Source organism: Bos indicus x Bos taurus, chromosome 11 (genome assembly GCF_003369695.1).
Source record: "Bos indicus x Bos taurus breed Angus x Brahman F1 hybrid chromosome 11, Bos_hybrid_MaternalHap_v2.0, whole genome shotgun sequence".
NCBI classification, from domain to species: domain Eukaryota; kingdom Metazoa; phylum Chordata; class Mammalia; order Artiodactyla; family Bovidae; genus Bos; species Bos indicus x Bos taurus.
The window spans coordinates 1,332,639-1,358,225 of NC_040086.1; the positions used below are offsets into that span (position 1 = coordinate 1,332,639).

The 25,587-nt window shown below is 41.9% G+C and overlaps 1 protein-coding gene across 1 annotated transcript in view; it reads right to left on the reverse strand.

Annotated features, from left to right (window-relative positions):
• ACOXL (acyl-CoA oxidase like) overlaps positions 1 to 25,587 on the reverse strand; it is a 200,126-nt gene that overhangs the window by 136,659 nt on the left and 37,880 nt on the right. Inside the window, exon 5 of the mRNA XM_027554367.1 lies at positions 2,350 to 2,584. Within this exon, the coding sequence (XP_027410168.1) occupies positions 2,350 to 2,584 (235 nt within the window). The remainder of the gene's footprint in view (positions 1 to 2,349; positions 2,585 to 25,587) is intronic.

Below are 25,587 nucleotides of genomic sequence, written 5' to 3' on the forward strand. Positions count from 1 at the left end.
ATTTTTGTTTAAACAATTACATATTTTTAATTAATTAATTGGCTGGGCCGAGTCTTAGTTGCAGCACACAGGATCTTCAGTCTTCCTTCACCATTATATATTTTTATGCTTATCTTCTTGCTCAACTTAACTCTCACAATTGTTACAAAGGAAAGCTTACCCTCATTTTATATGTGTGAAAAATGAGGCAAAGAGAAGGCAATAACTTTCCCATAGTGTTACTGGCTTCAAAGTCAGTAAATGTGAGTTGAAAATTTTTTTTTTTTTTTCTTTTTGCAAGCAAGACCTCCTTAGACCTATGGGCCACAGAAGTGGTTTTCATTACCATCTCAGCAGCCCCCAGACTCAGCCACACTTCACTCCTAGAGACTTCCTGCCTGCAGAAGATGAAAATACAGCTTAAAACAATTAGAAGATGCTCATGCTTTTCTTTCAACAAGTGTCTGCGTATGTGCTAAGTGGCTTTAGTCGTGTCCGACTATTTTCCACCCTGCGGACTATAGCCCACCAGGCTCCTCTGTCCATGGGATTCACAAGGCAGGAATAGTGGAGTGGGTTGCCATTTCCTCCTCTAGGGGATCTTCCTGACCCAGGGATCGAACACACGTCTCTTACATCTCCTGCCTCGGCAGGCAGGTTCTTTACCACTAGTGCCACCTGGGAAGCCCCTTCAACAAATATTTATGTCTCCACAAATAGTTCTGGGTAAGATGTTGGGTGGATATGGGGGTGGAGAGGAGAAGGGAAGGAACAAAACTAGAAAACAGGGACCCCCTTCCTTCTGTTTCCGAGGAGTGGCTGGGAAGCCACTGGAGGCAGCAGCACCCAGGATTACAGGGCTGGCATCTGGCATCTTCCCAGCCCGGAAGAGCAGCCCTCCAGGGTCAGCTGCTTTTCCGTAGGATGGTGGGTGGAGGGGTCATCTCTGCACCGCCGGGCACTGCCGGGTGATGCTGGACAGTGAAAGAGGAATGACCAGGCAGGACCACCGGAAGAGCAGGAACCAGCCCCTGGCAGGGTCTCGCAACACATCAGGCCACTACGAGCCATTGCCCCCAGCTGCCTCAGAGGACCCTGACTCCTGACCCCGCTGCACCCCAGCTCCAGCTGTCACTTTATCCTCCTTCTCCTTCTTTCCTGATGGAGCCCGACACCATCCCCACTGGAAAAGCAAGCATGTCTACCACCACCATCATGGGTACAGCCTGATTAACCAAGGTCCCCTTCACCACTCGCACGTCTTTACTCAGTCACTGCAAGAGAAGTGACCAGGCCGGCTCTCGCTCCCGTCCACAGAGTCCACACAGGACTCAGGCTGCACCTGCGGTGAAGGCATAGTCCCTCCTTTCCCCTCCACGGACCCGGGCCCCAATGCTCTGGGCTCTCCAGAAACTCAACCTCCCCCTTCATCTTCTACAGCAGCCCTTGATCTGCTCTTGACCTCTTCTCACTGCGGCTAAAATGCTTCAACCGCCCCTTCAGGTTCAGAGCTTCTATTTCTAGGCAAATATTCAAACAAGGGGCTCCCTCCTCCCCGCATCCTCCTGCAGTACCTGCTTCTGGCCCACATGATGATGAGGCGGGGTGGCCCATGGGCGTGGCCCACACAGGACTGTCGTCTGGGGCTGAACTCAGATGCTACCAGAGCTGATGTCCACAGCCGTGCCATGCTACCAAGTCACAGGGTCAAAAATCGCACATCCCTCCCATGTCCTGCCCTCCAAGACCCCACTTGGGTCCCCTTTCTCACCAGCTCTGGGCTCCTGCAGGTTCCTCCATTCTTAGGGTTATGCAGGAAGAGGGCATAGATCCAGCTGTTCTCAGAGTCCCCTTGACTCTCCGAAGATTCACGTAAGGGTTTCTCATACCTCACTGCACAGTCCAGTCTGAGGCCAGCACTGGGGATGCTCTCAACATGCCCTAAGCGCTTGGCATGTCCCCATCTGCCTCGTTCCCAGGGTAGAAACCTGTGGGGTCATTTCCTGCATTCTCCCCAAGGGACTGAAACACTGGAGCCGAGCTTGGATCATCTGGCCCCTGTTGGCCCTTTCCTATCCTGTCAACATCTCACCACCACCAAGTTTCATGACAGGTACTGAGGGCCTCCACAGACCCAGCATTTTACAGGCATGGTCTGCATCCGTCTGGCGGCGTCAGGGAAGATGGACATGCACAGATGACAAGGCGAAGGGGTGCACCCAGGGTCACAAGGGCAGATGGGAATTTCACCTGGTTCCAAAGCCCACTGGCCGCACGGTCCTTCCCCAACACATGCTGTATGTGTAACCTGTAACCTGTAACCATGCAGACTCTGCCGGACCAGTGGCCCAAAGGGTCCTGGGCACTCACCATGCCTCCGGTGCATTCTCGACAGTCCTGCAGGCAGCTGACGTTCTCCCAGGTGCTGTAGGCCTTCAGCCCGGCCACGAGCGCCTGCAGTGGGCGACTGTTGACGAGCTCCTTCCCACGGAAGATGTCCTCATCCAGAAGGGTGCCGGCATACCTGCAAGACAAGCGGAGACGGGCGATGGGTGCAGTGTGTCCCGAGCATACGTGCTCATCAGGGATAGGGGTCTCACAACTCCTTTGGGTTTTGGTGTTGGGATGCTCCTAAAATTAGTTTTCCCTTTTCTGAAAGAATTTGTGTAAGATCAGTGTGTTTCCTTTTTTCAAGTATTTAATGGATTTCACAAGCAATGTCAAAGCTATTCAGGTTTTCTACTTCTTTTTGGGTCACTTTTGGTACTATGCATCTTTCAAGAAATTTGTCTATTTCATATATGCTGTCAAATGTATTGGCATTACATTAACATCACATTAATAATAATGATTTTTAATTTTATCCTTTCAGTGTCTGTGGGATCTATAGTAAAGTTCTCTCTTTTATTCTAGATACTGGTAACTTGTGTCTATTTTTTTCTGCATCAGTCTCGAAAGATGGTACCGATGATCCTACACGCAGGGCAGCAAAGGAGAATAGGCTTTTGGATTCAGTGGGAGCAGGCAAGGGTGGGATGATTTAAAGGTCTTTCAATTTTATTTATTTATTGAAAGAAAAATAGTTTGGGGCTTGTTTATTCTCTATTATTTGACCATTTTTCTTGTTTCATTTTTATTATTCTTTGTACTTACTTTGGGTTTAAGTTGTTCATCTTTTTATAGTTTCTTAAAATAGAAATTTATTCCAGTGGTCTTAGACCTTTCTTTTGTGTTGTAAGCATCTGAAGGAATACATTTTTCTCTGAGTACTATCTTAGTTGCATACCACACATTTTGACATGCTCTGTTTCATGTCCATTCAAAATATTTTCTAATTTCCCTGTGATTTCTACTTTGACCTATGCATGATGTGTGTTATTTGGTTTCCTTGTATGTAAGGATTATTCCAGATATTTTTCTGTTACTAATGTTAGCTTAATTTCATTCTAACCAGAGAACATACTTTGTGTCGTATCAGTCATTCTAAATCTACATGGTCTGTCTTGACGCATGGTCTATGTACCCTGAGTGGGTATTCGGCTCGTGCCCAGCAGAGTGGTTGACAGATGCCACTGAGTCTGTCAGTAATGCTCTTCATACGATTTACAGCATCGCTGGTCTTCTGTCTGTTTCATCAGTTACCCAGAGAGAAGGGCTGACGTCTGCAACTATACGTGAGGATTTGCTCATTTCCCCTTTCAGTGCTATCCACTTTTGCTTCCTCTATTTTGATGCCATTTTGTGGAATCCATACACATTTAGACTGTTACATCTTCTTGATGAGTAGACTCCTTAGTCATCATGAAGTGAGCTTCTTTACCTCTGGTAATGTTTCTTTTTCTGAGGTCTACTTTATCCAATATTAGTAAATCCATGCCAGCTCTTTTACGGTTAATGTTTGCAGGTGTAAGTTTTTTATTCTCATACTTGTAACCTATTTGTCTTTAATTTTAAGTGAGTTTCTTGTAGAAAGCATCTAGTTCAGTCTTAATTTATCATATCTTGACAATCTGAAAATAGGAGTGTTTAAATCATTTAATTCAATGTAATTATTAACGTGACAATTTAAAACTGCTGCCTCACAAGTTTTCCCCTGTTTATCCCATATGTTCTTTTCCCTCTGCTCCAGTCTTCTTTTGATTAACTGAATAATCTTTAGTATTCCAGTGTTAGATTTTAAACTGTTAATCATTTTTTCGGCAATTTTTCTATGGCCTAAAACATGCTACTTTAACTTATGACATTTTCCCTCAAATAGTGTTATACCACTTCAAGGATAATGTAGGACCCTTGTAATAATACAATACATAATTCCTTTTCATTCTCCCATCCATTATGCCACTGCTGAGACAAAAATATGTTCTATATATGTTACAAACTTCATTGCTATTTTTGCTTTAAACAGTTTCTTTTTTTCTTTATCAACGTTACTGAGGATTAATTTATTCCCAACAGATTGAATTATTCAAAGTGCACCATTTAAAGAGTTTTGACAACTCTATGTACCCACGAGAATATCACCAAATCAACCTACAGAATGCTTTCTAAAGAATGCCTCATCCCTTTTTGCAGTCCATCTCCTCCTCCTCCTCCCATCTCTGGACGACCAGCGACCAGCTCTTTGTTCGTATGGATTAGTTTGCATTTTATGCAGATGGGGTTATACAGTGCATGTCCTGTCTGGCTTTTCTCAATCAGCATGTTGTCATGAGATCCATCCGTCCACCCATATTGTACTATGTATTAGTAGTTGTTTCTTTTCATTGCTGGCCAGAATTCCATTCAAACGCATACATTACATTTCATTTATGCATCCACTTGACAAACATTTTCATTCCTTCCAGTTTGGAGCTACAACAAGTGAAGCTGCTAAGAAAATTCATGTAAGAATCTTAGAGGAGACATATGTCTTTATTTCTCTTGAGTAAACATGTAGGAGTGAAATGACTGGGTCATATGGAATACGTATTTTTAACTTTTTAAGAAACTGCCAAACAATTTTCCACAGTGGCTGTGCAACTTTACATCCCCACTAGCAGTGCACGGGAATCCTAGTTGTTCCGGCCAACAAGCTATCTTTGCAGTCCTTTTCATTTTAGTCATCCTAATGGATATGTCATCACTTTCCTGCCAAGAAGCAAGAGTCTTCTGATTTCATGGCTGCATTCACCATCTGCAATGATTTTAAAGCCCAAGAAGAGGAAATCTGTCACTACTTCCATCTTTTCCCCTTCTATTTGCCATGCAGTACTGTGGCCAGATGCCATGATCTTAATTTTTTAATATTTAGCCTTAAGCTGGCCCTTTCACTCTCCTCCTTCACCCTCATCAAGAGGCTCTTTAGTTCCTCTTCACTTTCTGCCATTAGAGTAGTTATCATATGCATCTCTGAGGTCCTTGATGTTCCTCTCGCCTATCTTGATTCCACCTTGTAACTCACCCAGCCTGGCATTTCTCATGATGTGCTCAGCATATAGGTTAAACAAACAGTGTGACAGCAGACAGCCCTGTTACGACAGTTTTGAACCAATTTTGAACCAGTCAGTTGTTCCATATAGGGTTCTAACTGTTGCTTCTTGACCCACATACAGGTTTCTTGGGAGACAGGTATGATGGTCTGGTATTCCCATCTCTCTGAGAGCTTTCCACAGTTTGTCATGATCCAGTCAAAGGCTTTAGCATAGTCAATGAAACAGAGATAGATGTTTTTCTGAAATTCCCTCGCTTTTTCTATAATCCAGTGATTGTTGGTAATTTGATCTTTAGTTTTTCTTCCATTTCTAAACCCAGCTTGGACATCTGGAAGTTCTTGGTTCGCATAATGCTGAAGCCTAGCATGCAAGATTTTAAGCATGACCTTACTAGCATGGGAGATGAGTGCAACTGTCCGATGGTTAGCACATTCTTTGGTACTACCCTTCTTGGGAACTGGGACGACACGGATAGACCTTTTTCCAGTCTTGTGGCCACTGCTGGGTCTTCCAGATATGCTGGGATAATGAATGCAAAACCTTGATGGAATCATACTTTAGAGATTTGTATAGTTCTTGAATTTCATTGCATCCATTAGCATTATTAACAGCTTTATTAACAGCAGATGACAAACCTAGACAGTGTGTTGAGAAGCAGAGACATTATTCTGCCAACAAAGGTCCATATAGTCAAGGCTATAGTTTTCCCAGGGGTCACATACAGTTGTGAGAGCTGGAAGCCATAGAATTGATGAATTTGAACTGTGGTGCTGGAGAAGACTCCTGAAAGTCCCTTGGACAGCAAGGAGATCAAACCAGTCAATCTTAAGGGAGATAAATCCTGAACAGTCACTGGAAGGACTGATGCTGAAGCTGAAGCTCTAGTATTTTGGTTATCTGATGCGAACAAAAGACTCATTGGAAAAGTCCCTGATGCTGGGAAAGATTGAGGACAGAAGGAGAAGAGGGCATCAGAGAAGGAGATGGCTAGACAGCATCACCAATGAACTCATCAAACATGAACTCAAAGATGAGTATGTTTGATGAGTTCATCAAACATGAACTCAGGCAAACTCTGGGAGATGGTGAGGGACATGGAAGCCGGGCATGCTGCAGTCCATGGGACTGCAAAAAGTCGGACATGATTGGGCGACTGAACAACAACAACAAATGGATATGTAATGATAATCCTCATGCTTTGAATCTGCATTGCTCTGATAACTAATGATCACAAAACTTTTTTTTTATGGTCTATTGTCTGACCATATCTTATTTCATTGGGCTTCCCAGGTAACTCAGTGGTAAGGAATGCAGGAGATGGAGGTTTGATTCTGGTTTGGGAAGATCCCCTGAAGAAGGAAATGGCTACCCACTCCAGTATTATTGCCTGGAGAATCCCATGGACAGAGGAGCCTGGTGGGTTACAGTCCAGGGGAGTCGCAAAAGAGTCAGACACGACTGAGGGACTAACACTGTGTGTGTGTGCGTTACAGTGCTGTTAGTTTCTACTCTACAGCAGAGTGAATCAGCTATATATACGAATATATCCCCTTTCTTGAGGGATTTCCTTCCTATTTCGGTCACCACAGAATGTTGAGTAGAGTTCCCTGTGCTGTACAGTTGATTCTCATTAGTCCAGGGTTGATCCCTGGGTCGAGATGATTCCCTGGAAAAGGGAATGGCCACCCACTCCAATATTCTTGCCTAGGAAATCCCATGGACAGAGGAGCCTGGCAGGCTACACTCCAAGGGGTCACAGAGTCAGAAAGGACTGAGTGACTGAGCACACCACATTCCCTTATGAGCAATGTGCATGTCAGTGCCCAGAGGGAGTGGGCAGCACTCTAAACCTATGCTGGGGTACAGTCACCCATGCCCTGGGCTGTGGCTGCAGTGCAATGACTCTCAGAGAACCTCAGGACTGGCCATTTAAAAAACGTACCTGATTCCCCTCTGACCTCCCTAAATACACACATACACACACACACACACCCCTGGACGTTCCCCAGGGTGGAAATGGGTGGGAAATACATTGACTAAGAAAAGGAAGAATCATTGAGGCTCTCTTAGAAGAGATTTGGTAAGATTTCTTTGCAATACTAGCCTGAGATTTTTTTTAGGGGGGAAGAGGAGGCTCAAGAAGGAGGAGATATACATATGTGTGTGTGTGTGTGTGTGTGTGTGTATGTAATTATGACTTTCTCATTGTTGTATGACAGAAACCAACACAACAATGTAAAGCAATTTTCCTCCAACTAAAAAATTGAAAATAAATGTGAAGAGCCAACTCATTGGAAAAGACCTTGATGCTGGGAAAAATTGAAGGCAGGAGAAGACGGGGATTACAGAGGATGATGTGGTTGCATGGCATCACTGATTCAATGGACATGAGTTTGAGCAAGCTCTGGGAGACTGTGAAGGACAGGGAAGCCTGGCATGCTGCAGTCCATGGAGTCACAAAGAATCAGACATGACTGAATGACTGAACAACAAAAATGAAAAGAATAATAAAAATTTTTTAAAAAGAAAAGGAATTTTAAATAATGAGATGAACACTGACAGGACATGGGCCCTACTGAGGACGAATGACCAACGGCCAGACGCAGTTGTTCCCCTAGTGGCACTTAGAAAGTTAAGAAACACCTGGAGTAACAGGCAAATTTGGCCTTGGAGTACAGAATGAAGCAGGGCAAAGGCTCATAGAGTTTTGCCAAGAGAACACACTGGTCATAGCAAACACCCTCTTCCAACAACACAAGAGAAGACTCTACACATGTACATCACCAGATGGTCAACACCGAAATCAGACTGATTATATTCTTTGCAGCCAAAGATGGAGAAGTTCTATACAGTCAGCAAAAACAAGACCAGGAGCTGACTGTGGCTCAGATCATGAACTCCTTATTGCCAAATTCAGACTTGAATTGAAGACAGTGTGGAAAACCAATAGACCATTCAGATGTGACCTAAATCAAATCCCTTATGATTATACAGTGGAAGTGAGGAACAGATTTAAGGGACTAGATCTGATAGAGTGCCTGATGAACTATGGACGGAGGTTCATGACATTGTACAGGAGATAGAGATCAGGACCATCCCCATGGAAAAGAAATGCAAAAAAGCAAAGTGGCTGTCTGAGGAGGCCTTACAAATAGCTGTGAAAAGAAGAGAAGCAAAAAGCAAAGGAGAAAAGAAAAGATACAAGATTCTGAATGCAGAGTTCCAAAGAATAGCAAGGAGAGATAAGAAAGCCTTCCTTACTGATCAATGAAAAAAAATAGAGGAAAACAACAGAATGGGAAAGACTAGAGATCTCTTCAAGAAAATTAGAGATACCAAGGGAAAATTTCATGCAAAGATGGGCTCTATAAAGGACAGAAATGGTATGGGCCTAACAGAAGCAGAAGATATTAACAAGAGGTGGCAAGAATACACAGAATTGTACAAAAAGGATTTTCACGACCCAGATAATCATGATGGTGTGATCACTGACCTAGAGCCAGACATCCTGGAATGTGAAGTCAAGTGGGCCTTAGGAAGCATCACTATGAACAAAGCTAGTGGAGGTGATGGAATTCCAGTTGAGCTATTTCAAATCCTGAAAGATGATGGTATGAAAATGCTGCACTCAATATGCCAGCAAATTTGGAAAACTCAGCAGTGGCCACAGGACTGGAAAAGGTCAGTTTTCATTCCAATCCCAAAGAAAGGCAATGCCAAAGAATGCTCAAACTACTGCATAATTGCACTCATCTCACAAACTAGTAAAGTAATGCTCAAAATGCTCCAAGCCAGGCTTCAGCAATATGTGAACCATGAAATTCCTGATGTTCAAGCTGGTTTTAGAAAAGGCAGAGGAACCAGAGATCAAATTGCCAACATCTGCTAGATCATGGAAAAAGCAAGAGAGTTCCAGAAAAACATCTATTTCTGCTTTACTGACTATGCCAAAGCCTTTGACTATGTGGATCACAATAAACTGGAAAATTCTTCAAGAGATGGGAATACCAGACCACCTGACCTGCCTTTTGAGAAACCTGTATGCAGGTCAGGAAGCAACAGTTAGAACTGGACATGGAACAACAGACTGGTTCCAAATCGGAAAAGGAGTACGTCAAGGCTGTATACTGTCACCCTGCTTATTTAACTTCTATGCAGAGTACATCATGAGAAATGCTGAGCTGGAAGAAGCACAAGCTGGAATCAAGATTGCTGGGAGAAATATCAATAACGTCAGATATGCAGATGACACCACCCTTATGGCAGAAAGTGAAGAAAAACTAAAGAGCCTCTTGATGAAAGTGAAAGAGGAGGGTGGAAAATGTTGGCTTAAAGCTCAACATTCAGAAAACTAAGATCACGGCATCTGCTCCCATCACTTCATGGGAAATAGATGGGCAAACAGTGGCTGACTTTATTTTTCTGGGCTCCAAAATCACTGCAGATGGTGATTGCAGCCAAGAAATTAAAAGACGCTTACTCCTTAGAAGGAAAGCTATGACCAACCTAGACAGCATATTAAAAAGCAGAGACATTACTTTGACAACAAAGGTCCATCTGGTCAAGACTATGGTTTTTCCAGTAGTCATATATGGATGTGAGAGTTGGAATGTGAAGAAAGCTGACTGCCGAAGAATTGATGCTTTTGAACTGTGGTATTGAAGAAGACTCTTGAGAGTCCCTTGGACTGCAAGGAGATCCAACCAGTCCATCCTAAAGGAGATCAGTCCTGGGTGTTCATTGGAGGGACTGATGTTGAAGCTAAAACTGCAGTACTTGGCCACCTGATATGAAGAGCTGACTCATTTGAAAAGTCCCTGATGCTGGGAGGGATTGGGGGCAGGAGGAGAAGGGGATGACAGTGGATGAGATGGCTGGATGGCAGCACTGACTCAATGGACATGAGTTTGGGTGAACTCTGGGAGTTGGTGATCGGCAGGGAGCCTGGCGTGCCCCAGTTCATGGAGTCGCAAAGAGTCGGACACAACTGAGCGACTGAACTGAACTGAACTGAACGGCACTTATCCATTGTCAGACTCTCACGTCTACTTGCCAAGGAGCTCTGAGAAACCCTTCTGTGTTCAGGATATGTAAGAGTCCAAGGGGCACACATCTTAAGAAAGTCTGATATAAGAAACTTGGAGGGGCCCAGAAGATAAATTAGGGAATAGAGATTCTGTGGCAAAAACATTCCACATCTCCAAACCTGTTTATTTAACAGGTAGTGCCTCTAGAAACATGAACTAGTTGTTTACGGGTTACGTCCACTTGAAGTGTTAGAAACCACTATCGAGCAAAATTCATGAGAAGTGCACATTGAGTATCTCTAAAACTGTTAAGTCAGCAAGAGGGCAGGATTCCATTTACAAAATCTGTGTTACATAAAAGTAAACAAGACATTTTGGCAATGAGATTTCAGGATTATATTAAAAACACAGTTCAGCACTATCATAAACAGTACTATACATGTTATACTATATGTAGTATTTGATTTATAGTTATAGATAGTCTTCATTTGGTGGAGGAACTCTAAGAAGCTTAACGTCCCTGGAACTCCATTTTTTGATAAGGACAGCACTATGGTGAATTTCTTTTTAAAAAAATATTTATTTCTTTATTTGGCTGTGTCGGGTCTTAGTCGTGGCATGCAGGATCTTTAGTTGTGGCAAGTGGGATCTAGTTCCCTGACCAGAGATGGAACCCGCGACCCCTGCATTGGAAGAACAGAGTCTTAGCCACTGGATCACCAGGAATGCTCCCTTTGGTGAATTTCTGAGACTGTGAAGTATCATTCTATCCATTCATTTACTCAAAAATATTAATAAAATCTTACTTTATGCCAGGCACAGTTTTAGGTAGGTGCTATGGAGACATCCATTAAAAACAAAGACAGAAACTTGGTCAGTTGTCACAAGACATTGAGTTTACTCCATGTAAAAATCTTAGGACAGCGCCTGGTATATGACAGGCAATTGAATATGTGTCAAGCTATCATCTTCATTTTATCTTTACAGGTCTTGGGCAAAATGAGAAGGCCTGGATCCAGGATAAAGACAGAAGCACTGGAAAGCAGTGGGTGTGGATTCAATCACTGGTTGGGGAGATAAGATCCCACATGCCTCAAAGCATAAATACTGAAACACAAAATAGAAGGAATATTATGAAAAAAATTTTAAAGGCTTGAAAAAACAAATGATCCACATTAAAAAAAAAAAAAAAAAGACAGCAACACAATGGTGAAGTGGTCCCTCCTGGCCTCGAACACAGCCTGGACAGCTGAGCTGCCCATGTGGGCTGGAATAAATAACAGGAGAGGCAAACCTAAAATACTATTGCCTGGCACGTCACACACACTGAGCTTTTTAAGAAGTTGTCAGAGACATTCTAACCTAGGATATTCATTTTTGTGGCAAACCCCACTAGATGATTCCAAGGAGAGACTTCAACAACCAACTGCCCTGGCCAACTAGCCCTGGATGCCATCCTCACAATGTATAACTTCTGCTTCAAAAACCATCAAAATATTTAATGGAAAAGCTCCAAACAGCCTCATGGCCAAGAGTGATGTAATCACACAAGGTAATTTCATTGAGTTGAGTTGAAGTACCCCATGCAGAAAGTCAGGCTACTCTTAGATGTGGCAATGCCAAATTAAGGATCCACAATTCCTATGCGCAAAGAATTCATGATGGTAAACCAAGAGCCACTGTGCAACGAGTAAAGAAGGCCAGGATGCTGCTCTAAGAGGCCTATAAAGCCCTCCTTATTCCACGAGAGTGGGAGCAGTTACAGACTTGATTTTCCTGGGCTCTAAAATCATTGTGGATAGCGACTGCAACCATGAAATTATTTTTTTTTTTTAGAGTATCTCTAGTCTTCTTATTTTTTTTATTTTTTTTTACTTTTTTATTTTATTTTTTAACTTTACAGTATTGTATTGGTTTTGCCATATATCAACATGAATCCGCCACAGGTATACACGTGTTCCCCATCTTGAACCCCCCTCCCTCCTCCCTCCCCATACCATCCCTCTGGGTCGTGCCAGTGCACCAGCCCCAAGCATCCGGTATTGTGCATCGAACCTTGACTGGCAACTCGTTTCATATATGATATTATACATGTTTCAATGCCATTCTCCCAAATCATCCCACCCTCTCCCTCTCCCACAGAGTCCAAAAGACTGTTTTATACATCAGTGTCTCTTTTGCGGTCTCGTATATAGGGTTATTGTTACCATCTTTCTAAATTCCATATATATGCGTTAGTATACTGTATTGGTATTTTTCTTTCTGGCTTACTTCACTCTGTATAATAGGCTCCAGTTTCATCCACCTCATTAGAACTGATTCAAATGTATCTTTTTAATGGCTGAGTAATACTCCATTGTGTATATGTACCACAGCTTTCTTATCCATTCATCTGCTGATGGACATCTAGGTTGCTTCCATGTCCTGGCTATTATAAACAGTGCTGCAATGAACATTGGGGCACACGTGTCTCTTTCAATTCTGGTTTCCTCAGTGTGTATGCCCAGCAGTGGGATTGGATCATAAGGCAGTTCTATTCCCAGTTTTTTAAGGAATCTCCACACTGTTCTCCATAGTGGCTGTACTAGTTTGCATTCCCACCAACAGTGTAAGAGGGTTCCCTTTTCTCCGCACCCTCTCCAGCATTTACTGCTTGTAGACTTTTGGATCGCAGCCATTCTGACTGGCGTGAAATGGTACCTCATAGTGGTTTTAATTTGCATTTCTCTGATAATGAATGATGTTGAGCATCTTTTCATGTGTTTGTTAGCCATCTGTATGTCTTCTTTGGAGAAATGTCTGTTTAGTTCTTTGGCCCATTTTTTGATTGGGTCATTTATTTTTCTGGAATTGAGCTGTAGGAGTTGCTTGTATATTTTTGAGATTAGTTGTCAGTTGCTTCATTTGCTATTATTTTCTCCCATTCTGAAGGCTGTCTTTTCACTTTGCTTATAGTTTCCTTTGTTGTGCAGAAGCTTTTAAGTTTAATTAGGTCCCATTTGTTTATTTTTACTTTTATTTCCAATATTCTGGGAGGTGGGTCAAGAGGATCCTGCTGTGATGTGTGTCGGACAGTGTTTTGCCTATGTTCTCCTCTAGGACTTTTATAGTTTCTAGTCTTACGTTTAGATCTTTAATCCATTTTGAGTTTATTTTTGTGTATGGTGTTAGAAAGTGTTCTAGTTTCATTCTTTTACAAGTGGTTGACCAGTTTTCCCAGCACCACTTGTTAAAGAGGTTGTCTTTAATCCATTGTATATTCTTGCCTCCTTTGTCAAAGATAAGGTGTCCATAGGTGTGTGGATTTATCTCTGGGCTTTCTATTTTGTTCCATTGATCTATATTTCTGTCTTTGTGCCAGTACCATACTGTCTTGATGACTGTGGCTTTGTAGTAGAGCCTGAAGTCAGGCAGGTTGATTCCTCCAGTTCCATTCTTCTTTCTCAAGATTGCTTTGGCTATTCGAGGTTTTTTGTATTTCCATACAAATTGTGAAATTATTTGTTCTAGCTCTGTGAAGAATACCATTGGTAGCTTGATAGGGATTGCATTGAATCTATATATTGCTTTGGGTAGTATACTCATTTTCACTATATTGATTCTTCCGACCCATGAACATGGTATATCTCTCCATCTATTAGTGTCCTCTTTGATTTCTTTCACCAGTGTTTTATAGTTTTCTATATATAGGTCTTTAGTTTCTTTAGGTAGATATATTCCTAAGTATTTTATTCTTTTCGTTGCAATGGTGAATGGAATTGTTTCCTTAATTTCTCTTTCTATTTTCTCATTATTAGTGTATAGGAATGCAAGGGATTTCTGTGTGTTGATTTTATATCCTGCAATTTTACTATATTCATTGATTAATTCTAGTAATTTTCTGGTGGAGTCTTTAGGGTTTTCTATGTAGAGGATCATGTCATCTGCAAACAGTGAGAGTTTTACTTCTTCTTTTCCCATTTGGATTCCTTTTATTTCTTTTTCTGCTCTGATTGCTGTGGCCAAAACTTCCAAAACTATGTTGAATAGTAATGGTGAAAGTGGGCACCCTTGTCTTGTTCCTGACTTTAGGGGAAATGCTTTCAATTTTTCACCATTGAGGATAATGTTTGATGTGGGTTTGTCATATATAGCTTTTATTATGTTGAGGTATGTTCCTTCTATTCCTGCTTTTTGGAGAGTTTTTATCATAAATGGATGTTGAATTTTGTCAAAGGCTTTCTCTGCATCTATTGAGAGAATCATATGGTTTTTATTTTTCAATTTGTTAATGTGGTGTATTACATTGATTGATTTGTGGATATTGAAGAATCCTTGCATCCCTGGGATAAAGCCCACTTGGTCATGATGTATGATCTTTTTAATGTGTTGTTGGATTCTGATTGCTAGAATTTTGTTAAGGATTTTTGCATCTATGTTCATCAGTGATATTGGCCTGTAGTTTTGTTTTTCTGTGGCATCTTTGTCAGGTTTTGGTATTAGGGTGATGGTGGCCTCATAGAATGAGTTTGGAAGTTTACCTTCCTCTGCAATTTTCTGGAAGAGTTTGAGTAGGATAGGTGTTAGCTCCTCTCTAAATTTTTGGTAGAATTCAGCTGTGAAGCCGTCTGGACCTGGGCTTTTGTTTGCTGGAAGATTTCTGATTACAGTTTCAATTTCCGTGTTTGTGATGGGTCTGTTAAGATTTTCTATTTCTTCCTGGTCCAGTTTCTGAAAGTTGTACTTTTCTAAGAATTTGTCCATTTCTTCCACATTGTCCATTTTATTGGCACATAATTGCTGATAGTAGTCTCTTATGATCCTTTGTATTTCTGTGTTGTCTGTTATGATCTCTCCATTTTCATTTCTAATTTTATTGATTTGATTTTTCTCCCTTTGGTTCTTGATGAGTCTGGCTAATGGTTTGTCAATTTTGTTTATCCTTTTAAAGAACCAGCTTTTGGCTTTGTTGATTTTTGCTATGGTCTCTTTTGTTTTTTTTGCATTTATTTCTGCCCTAATTTTTAAGATTTCTTTCTTTCTACTAACCCTGGGGTTCTTCATTTCTTACTTTTCTAGTTGCTTTAGGTGTAGAGGTAGGTTATTTATTTGACTTTTTTCTTGTTTCTTGAGGTATGCCTGTATTGCTATGAAATTTCCCCTTAGGACTGCTTTTACAGTGTCCCACAGGTTTGGGGTTGTTGTGTTTTCATTTTCATTCATTTCTATGCAAATTTTGATTTCTTTTTTGATTTCTTCTGTGACTTGTTGGTTATTCAGCAGCTTGTTGTTCAGCCTCCATATGTTGGAATTTTTAATAGTTTTTCTCCTGTAATTGAGATCTAATCTTACTGCATTGTGGTCAGAAAAGATGCTTGGAATGATTTCAATTTTTTTGAATTTACCAAGGCTAGATTTATGGCCCAGGATGTGATCTATCCTGGAGAAGGTTCCATGTGTGCTTGAGAAAAAGGTGAAATTCATTGTTTTGGGGTGAAATGTCTTATAGATATCAATTAGGCCTAACTGGTCTATTATATGGTTTAAAGTTTGTGTTTCCTTGTTAATTTTCTGTTTAGTTGATCTATCCATAGGTGTGAGTGGGGTATTAAAGTCTCCCACTATTATTGTGTTATTGTTAATTTCCCCTTTCATACTTGTTAGCATTTGTCTTACATATTGTGGTGCTCCCGTGTTGGGTGCATATATATTTATAATTGTTATATCTTCTTGGATTGATCCTTTGATCATTATGTAGTGACCTTGTCTCTTTTCACAGCCTTTGTTTTAAAGTCTATTTTATCTGATATGAGTATTGCTACTCTTGCTTTCTTTTGGTCTCTATTTGCATGGAATATCTTTTTCTAGCCCTTCACTTTCAGTCAGTATGTGTCCCCTGTTCTTGTTTTTGTATCCATTCAGCCAGTCTATGTCTTTTGGTTGGGGCATTCAACCCATTTACGTTTAAGGTAATTATTGATATGTATTATCCCATTGCCATTTACTTTATTGTTTTGGGTTCGAGTTTATACACCCTTTTTGTGTTTCCTATCTAGAGAATATCCTTTAGTAGTTGTTGGAGAGCTGGTTTGGTGGTGCTGAATTTTCTCAGCTTTTGCTTGTCTGTAAAGCTTTTGATTTCTCCTTCATATTTGAATGAGATCCTTGCTGGGTACAGTAATCTGGGCTGTAGGTTACTTTCTTTCATCACTTTAAGTATGTCTTGCCATTCCCTCCTGGCTTGAAGAGTTTCTATTGAAAGGTCAGCTGTTATCCTTATGGGAATTCCCTTGTGTGATATTTGTTGTTTTTCCCTTGCTGTTTTTAATATTTGTTCTTTGTGTTTGATCTTTGTTAATTTGATTAATATGTGTCTTGGGGTGTTTCACCTTGGGTTTATCCTGTTTGGGACTCTCTGGGTTTTTTGGACTTGGGTGATTATTTCCTTCCCCATTTTAGGGAAGTTTTCAACTATTATCTCCTCAAGTATTTTCTCATGGTCTTTCTTTTTGTCTTCTTCTTCTGGGACCCCTATGATTCGAATGTTGTAGCGTTTAATATTGTTCTGGAGGTCTCTGAGATTGTCCTCATTTCTTTTAATTCGTTTTTCTTTTTTCCTCTCTGATTCATTTGTTTCTACCATTCTATCTTCTAATTCACTAATCCTACCTTCTGCCTCTGTTATTCTATTTGTTGCCTCCAGAGTGTTTTTGATTTCATTAATTGCATTATTCATTATATATTGACTCTTTTATTTCTTCTAGGTCCTTGTTAAACCTTTCTTGTATCTTCTCAATCCTTGTCTCCAGGCTGTTTATCTGTGATTCCATTTTGATTTCAAGATTTTGGATCATTTTCACTATCATTATTTGGAATTCTTTATCAGGTAGATTCCCTATCTCTTCCTCTTTTGTTTGGTTTGGTGGGCATTTATCCTGTTCCTTTATTTGCTGGGTATTCCTCTGTCTCTTCATCTTGTTTAAATTGCTGAGTTTGGGGTGTCCTTTCTGTATTCTGGCAGTTTGTGGAGTTCTCTTTATTGTGGCATTTCCTCGCTCTGTGTGGGTTTGTACAGGTGGCTTGTCAAGGTTTCTTGGTTAGGGAAGCTTGTGTCGGTGTTCTAGTGGGTGGAGCTGGATTTCTTCTCTCTGGAGTGCAATGAAGTGTCCAGTAATGAGTTATGAGATGTCTATGGTTTGTAGTAACTTTGGGCAGCCTGTATATTGGAGCTCAGGGCTGTGTTCCTGTGTTGCTGGAGACTTTGTGTGGTATGTCTTGCTCTGGAACTTGTTGGCCCTTGTGTGGTGCTTGGTTTCAGTGTAGGGAAAGCTATGACAAACCTAGACAGCATCTTAAAAAGCAGAGATATCACTTTGCCAACAGAAAGGTAAGTATAGTCAAAGCTATGGCTTTTCTAGTAGTCACATATGAATGTGAGAGTTGAATCATAAGGAAGGCTGAGTGCCAAAGAATACATGCTTTTGAACTGTGGTGCTGGAGAAGACTCTTGAGAATCCCTCGGATAACAAGGAGATCAAACCAGTCAATCCTAAAGGAAATCAACCCTGAACATTCATTGGAAGGATGGATGCTGAAGTGCCAATACTTTGGCCACCTGATGCGAAGAGCCAACTCATTGGAAAAGACCCTGATGCTGGGAAAGATTGGGGGCAAGAGGAGAGGGGACGACAGAGGATTAGATGTTAGATAGCATCACCAACTCAATGGACAGGAATCTGAGCAAACTCCAGGAGGAGTCTGTCCTCAGTGGAGGACAGAGGAGCCTGGTGTGCTGCAGTCCATGGGGTCTCAAAGAGTCAGACATGACTTAGTGACTGAACAACAAATTCCAGGAGGGGCTCAGGGAAGAAGGTGAGTTAGGGCACATGACAACAGGTGATGGGAGGCAAAGATGTGAGAGGTGAGTGGTGGGATGAGGGAGGAGGCTACTGGAAGAAAGGCTGAAGCAGGAAATAGGTTGATCCAGGCCTGGGTGAAGGACAGAAGAGGCGACAGATGGGTTGGGGGTCTTAGGGGCCAGGCAGGTAAAGGTGCCCTGGGTGCCACATGAGGGAGCAAGTTTCTTCCGGTGCAGAAGACAGAGCGAGCCCATGGGAGGGTCCCAGCAGGCAGGTAAGAATTCAGATTTCATCCCAGGTATGGAACTTGTGGAGAATGGATTTGACCAGGGCCAGGCTGGATGTGGGGTGCACAGAGGCAAGAGAGGGAGCTGGCAAGATGCTGGAGACGGTGAGCTTTAAGGGATTTCATAGTAGAAGGAGAAATCACCAGAATGTGATAACTGGCAGGATGGGTGTGGAAAGTTTGAGATGTCTTGGGATAATGGCCACACAGCAACTGACAGTTATTGGCATGTATTCCCACCATGTGGGCTTCCCTGGTGGCTCAGCAGTAAAGAACCTGCCTGCCACTGCAGGAGACATGGGTTCAGTCCCTGAGTTGGGAAAAGCCCCTGGAGGAGGGCAGCGCAACTCACTCCATTAATCTTGCCTGGGAAATCCCACGGACAGAGGAGTCTGGTAGGCTACAATCCATGGGCTCTCAATGAGTCAGACACGACTTAGCGACTGAATACCAACAGAAACATTCCCATCACAATCGCTAACTACTGTCATAGTGAGTGAGAACACAGAGGTTCAGTAAGGCCCGGGTGCCAGGCGCCCATGGGCACAGCCCTGAGCCAGGATGCATGGAAGACACTGGAGCACCAGCATGGGAAGGAGCCCCTCCAAGGATAAGAAGTGACCCGAGGATGGGCATGCACAGCCACAGGGAAACGGGCCGCCTGTCTTCCCCGGCCATGGGGCCACCCCAGCAGGGCTGTGACGGTTCTGTTGGCTCTCAAGTCCTCAGGCCTAGAGAGGGACCTGCCACACATGAGGGAAAGAGGGGGAGAGGAAGGAGGAAGACCTGGCAGGCTCCTCAAGGGGCCCCCATCACCTGGAACAGACACCCCCATTGAGCCAGCCCCCTCCCTGTTGAGTTGGCTCTGCCCGGCAGCTGAGCAGCCAGGTGGGACATGCGTCCTACCTCTTCTAGAGAAGCAGGTGCCAAAGGACATCCGGTTCTGTCCCCTCCTTGTCAAGGCCAAGAGGACATGAGTGGAGTGGGCCAGGGGGGCGGGGGGCTTGCTAAGGCCCAAGCAGGCCCATCCCATCTCCAGACTTGCAGAGGCAATGGGCAAGAAGAAGGGTTTGGGAACCAGATCCGCTTACCAACCCGCTACTGTCAAAACCCAGACGAAGCAGCAAAGCTCCATGAGGCAGGGACCACGTCTGACTCCAGCAAGACTGCCAGATTCAACAAAGAGAAGCAGAGCATGCCCAGGAAAATCTGAATTCCAGACAAATAGTGCTTAATCTTTAGTTTAAGAGCACGCTCCCTGTTGCCGTCCTGGGAACACACTGAGACCTCAAAGCCGTGTGTCGGCATCTGAAACTCAAAGTCAACTGGGAGACCACAATTTACCTGGCAGCCCGACTAGCAAGGGGCCGTATGACTGCTGAGGACATGGACATACGTGATGTGCCCTGCAAGGAGCTGTCCCATTTCACTTCCATGACCTGCATCTTACTGTGACATGAAGCTCTGACTCTTTGCACTTTGATTACATTAGACGGGAAGAGAGGCAGGGCTGCTGAGCCTGGCTGGTGGGGTGTTTTCCCTGATCACCTAACTCCAGCCACATACACCCGTAGGCCTAGACCCTCACAGCTGTTTCTCTACACTTGAATGGAACCCAATGCATTGAACAAACGTCTAACCCATTGAACCTCAGGTTACCCAGACCCTGAAACTGCAGTCAGTTGACTGGTAGAACTGTGCCCACAGGAACTGGAAGAAGGAACCTGTAACCAAGTTTTGATAACCTTAGTTTTTAAAAAGAGGGGTGTTTAGGGAGACTTCCCTAATGGTCCAGTGGCTAAGACTTCACACTCACAATGCAGGGGACGCAGGTTCAATCCCTTATCAAGGAGGTAGATTCTGGGTTGGCTCAGTGGTAAAGAATCCACCTGCCAATGCAGGAGATATGGGTTCGATCCCTGGGTCAGGAAGATCACTTGGAGGAGGAAATGGCAACCCATTCTAGTATTCTTGTCTGGAAAATCCCGTGGACAGAGGAGCCTGGGGGGTTACAATCCCCAGGGTCACAAAGAGTCAGACATGACTGAGCATGCATGCACACACACCCTGCAGCTAAGACCTGGTGCAGCCAAACTTTAAAAATAATTTTTTTAAAAAGTAGGGTGTTGGGGAGAGGTACTTAGCATTAAATTCTGTCATGTAACAACCAACTGCATTAAACTATTTCCTGACTAGGAAGAGAAGCAATAGGGTTGGTAAATGAGAGAGAAATAGGAAAGCCAGACTTTGTCACAGAAACGCCACCTTCTTTTCAGGTGGGAAGATTTGGGAGAATGGCATTGAAACATGTAAAATATCATGTATGAAATGAGATGCTAGTCCAGGTTCGATGCACGATACTGGATGCTTGGGGCTAGAGCACTGGGACGACCCAGAGGGATGGTATGGGGAGGGAGGAGGGAGGAGGGTTCAGGATGGGGAACACATATATACCTGTGGCGGATTCATTTTGATATTTGGCAAAACTAATACAATTATGTAAAGTTTAAAAATAAAATAAAAAAAATAAAATAAAATAAAACACAGACAATCTCTCCCCACAGTTGCGGCACTTTGTCCTGGGGATTCCTTTAACCAGATTTTCAGTGGGTCCACCTCCTGCTGCTATTGGGGGACAGGGAGAAGGAAAACAAGGCAGGGAACAACAGAGCCATGCTGGAGACACTGAACTAGACCAGAGGCCACTCGGGGCCCAAGGAGGTAAAGGTCATGAAAATCAGGGAGGTCCTAGGGGCAATTCCCACTCCAGTACTCTTGCCTGGAAAATCCCATGGGCGGAGGAACTTGGTAGGCTGCAGTCCACAGGGTCACGAAGAGTTGGACACGACTGAGCGACTTCACCTTCACTTTTCACTTTCATGCATTGGAGAAGGAAATGGCATCCCACTCCAGTGTTCTTGCCTGAAGAATCCCAGGGACGGGGGAGCCTGGTAGGCTTCCGTCTATGGGGTCACACAGAGTCAGAAACGACTGAAGCAACTTAGCAGCAGCAGCAGCAGGAACTTGATATAAAGCACAGGGAGCTCAGCTCGGTGCTCGGTGGCGACCTAGATGTGCACGATGAGGGGAAGGGGAAATCCCAAAGGGACGGGACATATGCATACTTAGAGGTGATACACTTCATTGTAGAGCAGAGACTGACACAACATTGTGAAAGCAACTACATCTCAAATAAAAATAAAGTACAACTATTATTTTTACAATAAGTAAATAAAGAATAAAGATGGAGCTGAAGAAAAAAGAAATATGTAGATACATATAACACTTCTGTTATATATAAAGATGGGTGTTTATATGTATATATATAAAGTTATATATATATATACATATATATATAAAGTTATACACATGTGTACAAATACGTGTTTGTGTATATATATATATATATATAAACTTATCAGTGTGGACTATATAGTGCCTATTTGTTATGTGGTCCAGTAACTTCTTTTGTCATGGATTTGTCAGTTGTAGATTAAGAATTTACAGACACCCTTCCCTCTTCATAATACCACAGATCCCGCTGGGCAAAAAAGTCAAAGGAAAAATTTTGTTTGTCTTTGGCATGCATGCAAAACATTCTTAGGTTTCATTGTCAAGTTATTTTGCTCCACCATAAATGTTCATGATAATTTAATACTGCTGCTTCTTAACTATTAGTGAAAATTATTTGCAGGTCATGCTAGGAAACTTCCTAAAAAAGTTCCTGCAATTCTCAGCTCTGGCTGCTCATAAGAATCACCAAGGAACTTAAGAGCATAATAACTCTGGATTCCTTAGGATGCTCCCTAGATCAAGTGAATCTGAATCATGGGAGTAGGTGCAGAGAGTCTGTCGTTTTTAAAAAGCACATCAGAGAACCACTGAAAACCAACCTTTGTGTCAAGAATTATCTGGCTCAGTTGAAGCAAGTCAGGAAGTGTAAGATCAAAAGGGGTATGTGAGGTCTTTGAACTGTGGTGTTGGAGAAGACTCTTGAGAGTCCTTTAGACTGCAAGGAGATCAAACCAGTCCATCCTAAAGGAAATCAACCCTGAATATTCAATGGAAGGACTGATGCTGAAGCTGAAGCTCCAATACATTACCCACCTGATTCGAAGAGCCAACTCATTGGAAAAGACCCTGATGCTGGGAAAGATTGAGGACAGGAGGAGAAGGGGACAACAGAGGATGAGATGGTTGGATGGTACCATTGACTAACCAGACATGAGTTTGAGCAAACTCCAGGAGACAGTGATAGAATGAGAGGGAAGCCTGGCGTGCTGCAGTCCATGGGGTCGCAAAGAGTCAGACGTGACTAAGTGACTGAACAACAACATTTTGTAGAGAGTTAGCGACAATTTCAGATGACATCAATAAGGTTAAAGAAATGTCACAGGGCTAAGATATAAAAGGACACCAGAGATTTTTGATCCCTTAATAACAGCAAGAAAGTGGATAAAATAAAAATCATATTTTCCCAAAGTGCCATCAAAGAACAAAAGCTTCAAGGAGCCTTGATGAATAGAATTCCAGGGAGGGATCAGCACTTTTTAGTAGATTGGACACTGTATACAAAAGAATCAGAAAACTTGAAGACAGATCCATGGACATTATCCAAATTGAAGTATAAAGAAAAAAAGAACATAACTTCAGTGACATGTAGGACAATATGAAGCAGGTTAACATCTGTGTAGAGGGAAAGAAAGAAAGAGGCAGAAGAAATATTTAAAGAAATAATGGCCAAAATATTTCCAAATTTGATGAGAAACTTCAACCCACAGATCCCAGAGGCTCTACAAACTCCAAACAGCACAGACATACAAAACCACAAAACCACACCTCGGCCAACATAATCAAACCCTGAAAATCAAAGAACAAGAGAAACTCTTAAAAGCAGTTCAAGTGGGAATATACTGCGAATACAGGGAAACAGACAGAAAAATGACCGCTGTTTTTTCATGAGAATCAAGAAATCAAGAAGCCTATAGAACACAGAGGGGTGGATGGTGGGGTGTGAGCAAGGCCCAGGAGGGAAGGGAAATACATATACATATGGCTGATTCATGCTGTTGTACAGCAGAAACTAACACAACATTGTAAAGCAATTGTACTTCAACTTAAATAAATAAAATGGAAAAAAATGAGCCTATACAGTGACATTGTTAAGATGCTCAAAGAAAAATAAACTATCAACCCAGAATTCTGGGTATACTGCTAATGTCTTTTTTAAAAAAAAAAAGGAGAAATAAAGACTTTCTCCAAAAAAATGGGGTGAATTCATTGCTAGCAGACCTATTTTACAAGAAATGTTAGAAATTCTTCAGGCAGAACAAATATGGTATCAATTAGAAATTTGGATCTACACAAGTAAATTAACAATGTTGGCAACTGAATAAAGAAAGGTAAAAAAAAATCTATTTTACTTATTTTTAATTGCTCTAAAACATGACTCTGTATAAGAAAATCAGTAGCAATGCACTGCATATTTGCAGCATATTTTAAAGTAAATTGTGTGACAACAATAGCAGAAAAAGGATGCAAGGGAGGAATTGGGAATACACTGTCCTTACACCACAGGGGAGGCAAGATAATAGTTTACTGTGGACTCTAAATCACTAAAGATGTGTACTGTAAACCCTGGTCAACAATTAAAATGTTTTCAAAAGAAGTATAAATAATGTCAATCAAGGAGACAAAACAGAATAATAAGCAATATTCATTCAATCTAAGAGCAGGCAGAAAAAAGGGAAAAGTAACAAAAAAAACAGATGGAAAAAACAGAATCAGCTGTCTACTAATCCAAACATATCAACAATCACTTTAAATGCAATTGGTCTAAACACAACAGCTAAAAGTCAGAGATTTTCAAGTTAGATTAAAAAAAAATTTTTCAAGACCTAACTATCCTCTGTTTTATAAAGAAACCCACTTCAAATGGATATTCAGGTTAAAAACAAAGGTATGCTAAAGATGTACTATGAAACACTAAGTCAAAGGAACATGGAGTAGCTGTAATATATTAATATGACAAAATAGATTTCAGGACAAGGAATGTTCTCAAGGATTAAGAGAAAAATGACATGATGATAAAGGGATCAACTGTCCAAGAAAATACAATAATCCTTACATGTATATGCATCTTAAAAATGGCAAAATACTAAAGACAAAAACTAATAAAGCTGAAAGAAGAAATGGGCAAATCTGTGTAGGACTCTGTGGGAGAGGGAGAGGGTGGGAAGATTTGGGAGAATGGCATTGAAACATGTAAAATATCATGTATGAAACGAGATGCCAGTCCAGGTTCAATGCACGATACTGGATGCTTGGGGCTGGTGCACTGGGACGACCTGGAGGGATGGTATGGGGAGGGACGAGGGAGGAGGGTTCAGGAGGGGGAGCACATGTATACCTGTGATGGATTCATTTTGATGTTTGGCAAAACTAATACAATTATGTAAAGTTTAAAAATAAAATAAAATTAAATAAATAAATAAATAAAATAAAATAACTGAAACAAACAAAAAAAAGAACAAGAGGCAGGAAATCGGTAAGGATGTGCATGGTCTGCAGAGCAGAATAAACCAGCTTAACCTGACTGACATTTATAGAACCATCCTCCCACTATAACAGAAGACATAGTCTTCACAACGTGGAACTTATTAGATTTGTGTGTGTGTGTTCTGGGCCTTAAATTTGAAAGAACAGAATCTTGCATAAGATATTCTTGTACTAGAAGTACTAGGACAGCACTTCTAAATAACCAAAGAAGTCGAAGCAGAAGTTTTGAACTGAATGAAAGGGAAAATGAAAATAGTGCATATCAAAAGCAGAGGGATGTAGCTAAAGTGAGGCTTAGAGAAAAAATTTTGTACTAAATGATTAGGCAAGAAGGAAGGTCCCAAAGCCTTGGGAGATAGAGAGAGAGAACAAATTAACCTTACGAGAGAGAGAACAAATTAAAGCGGAACAAACAGAAGGAAAGAAAT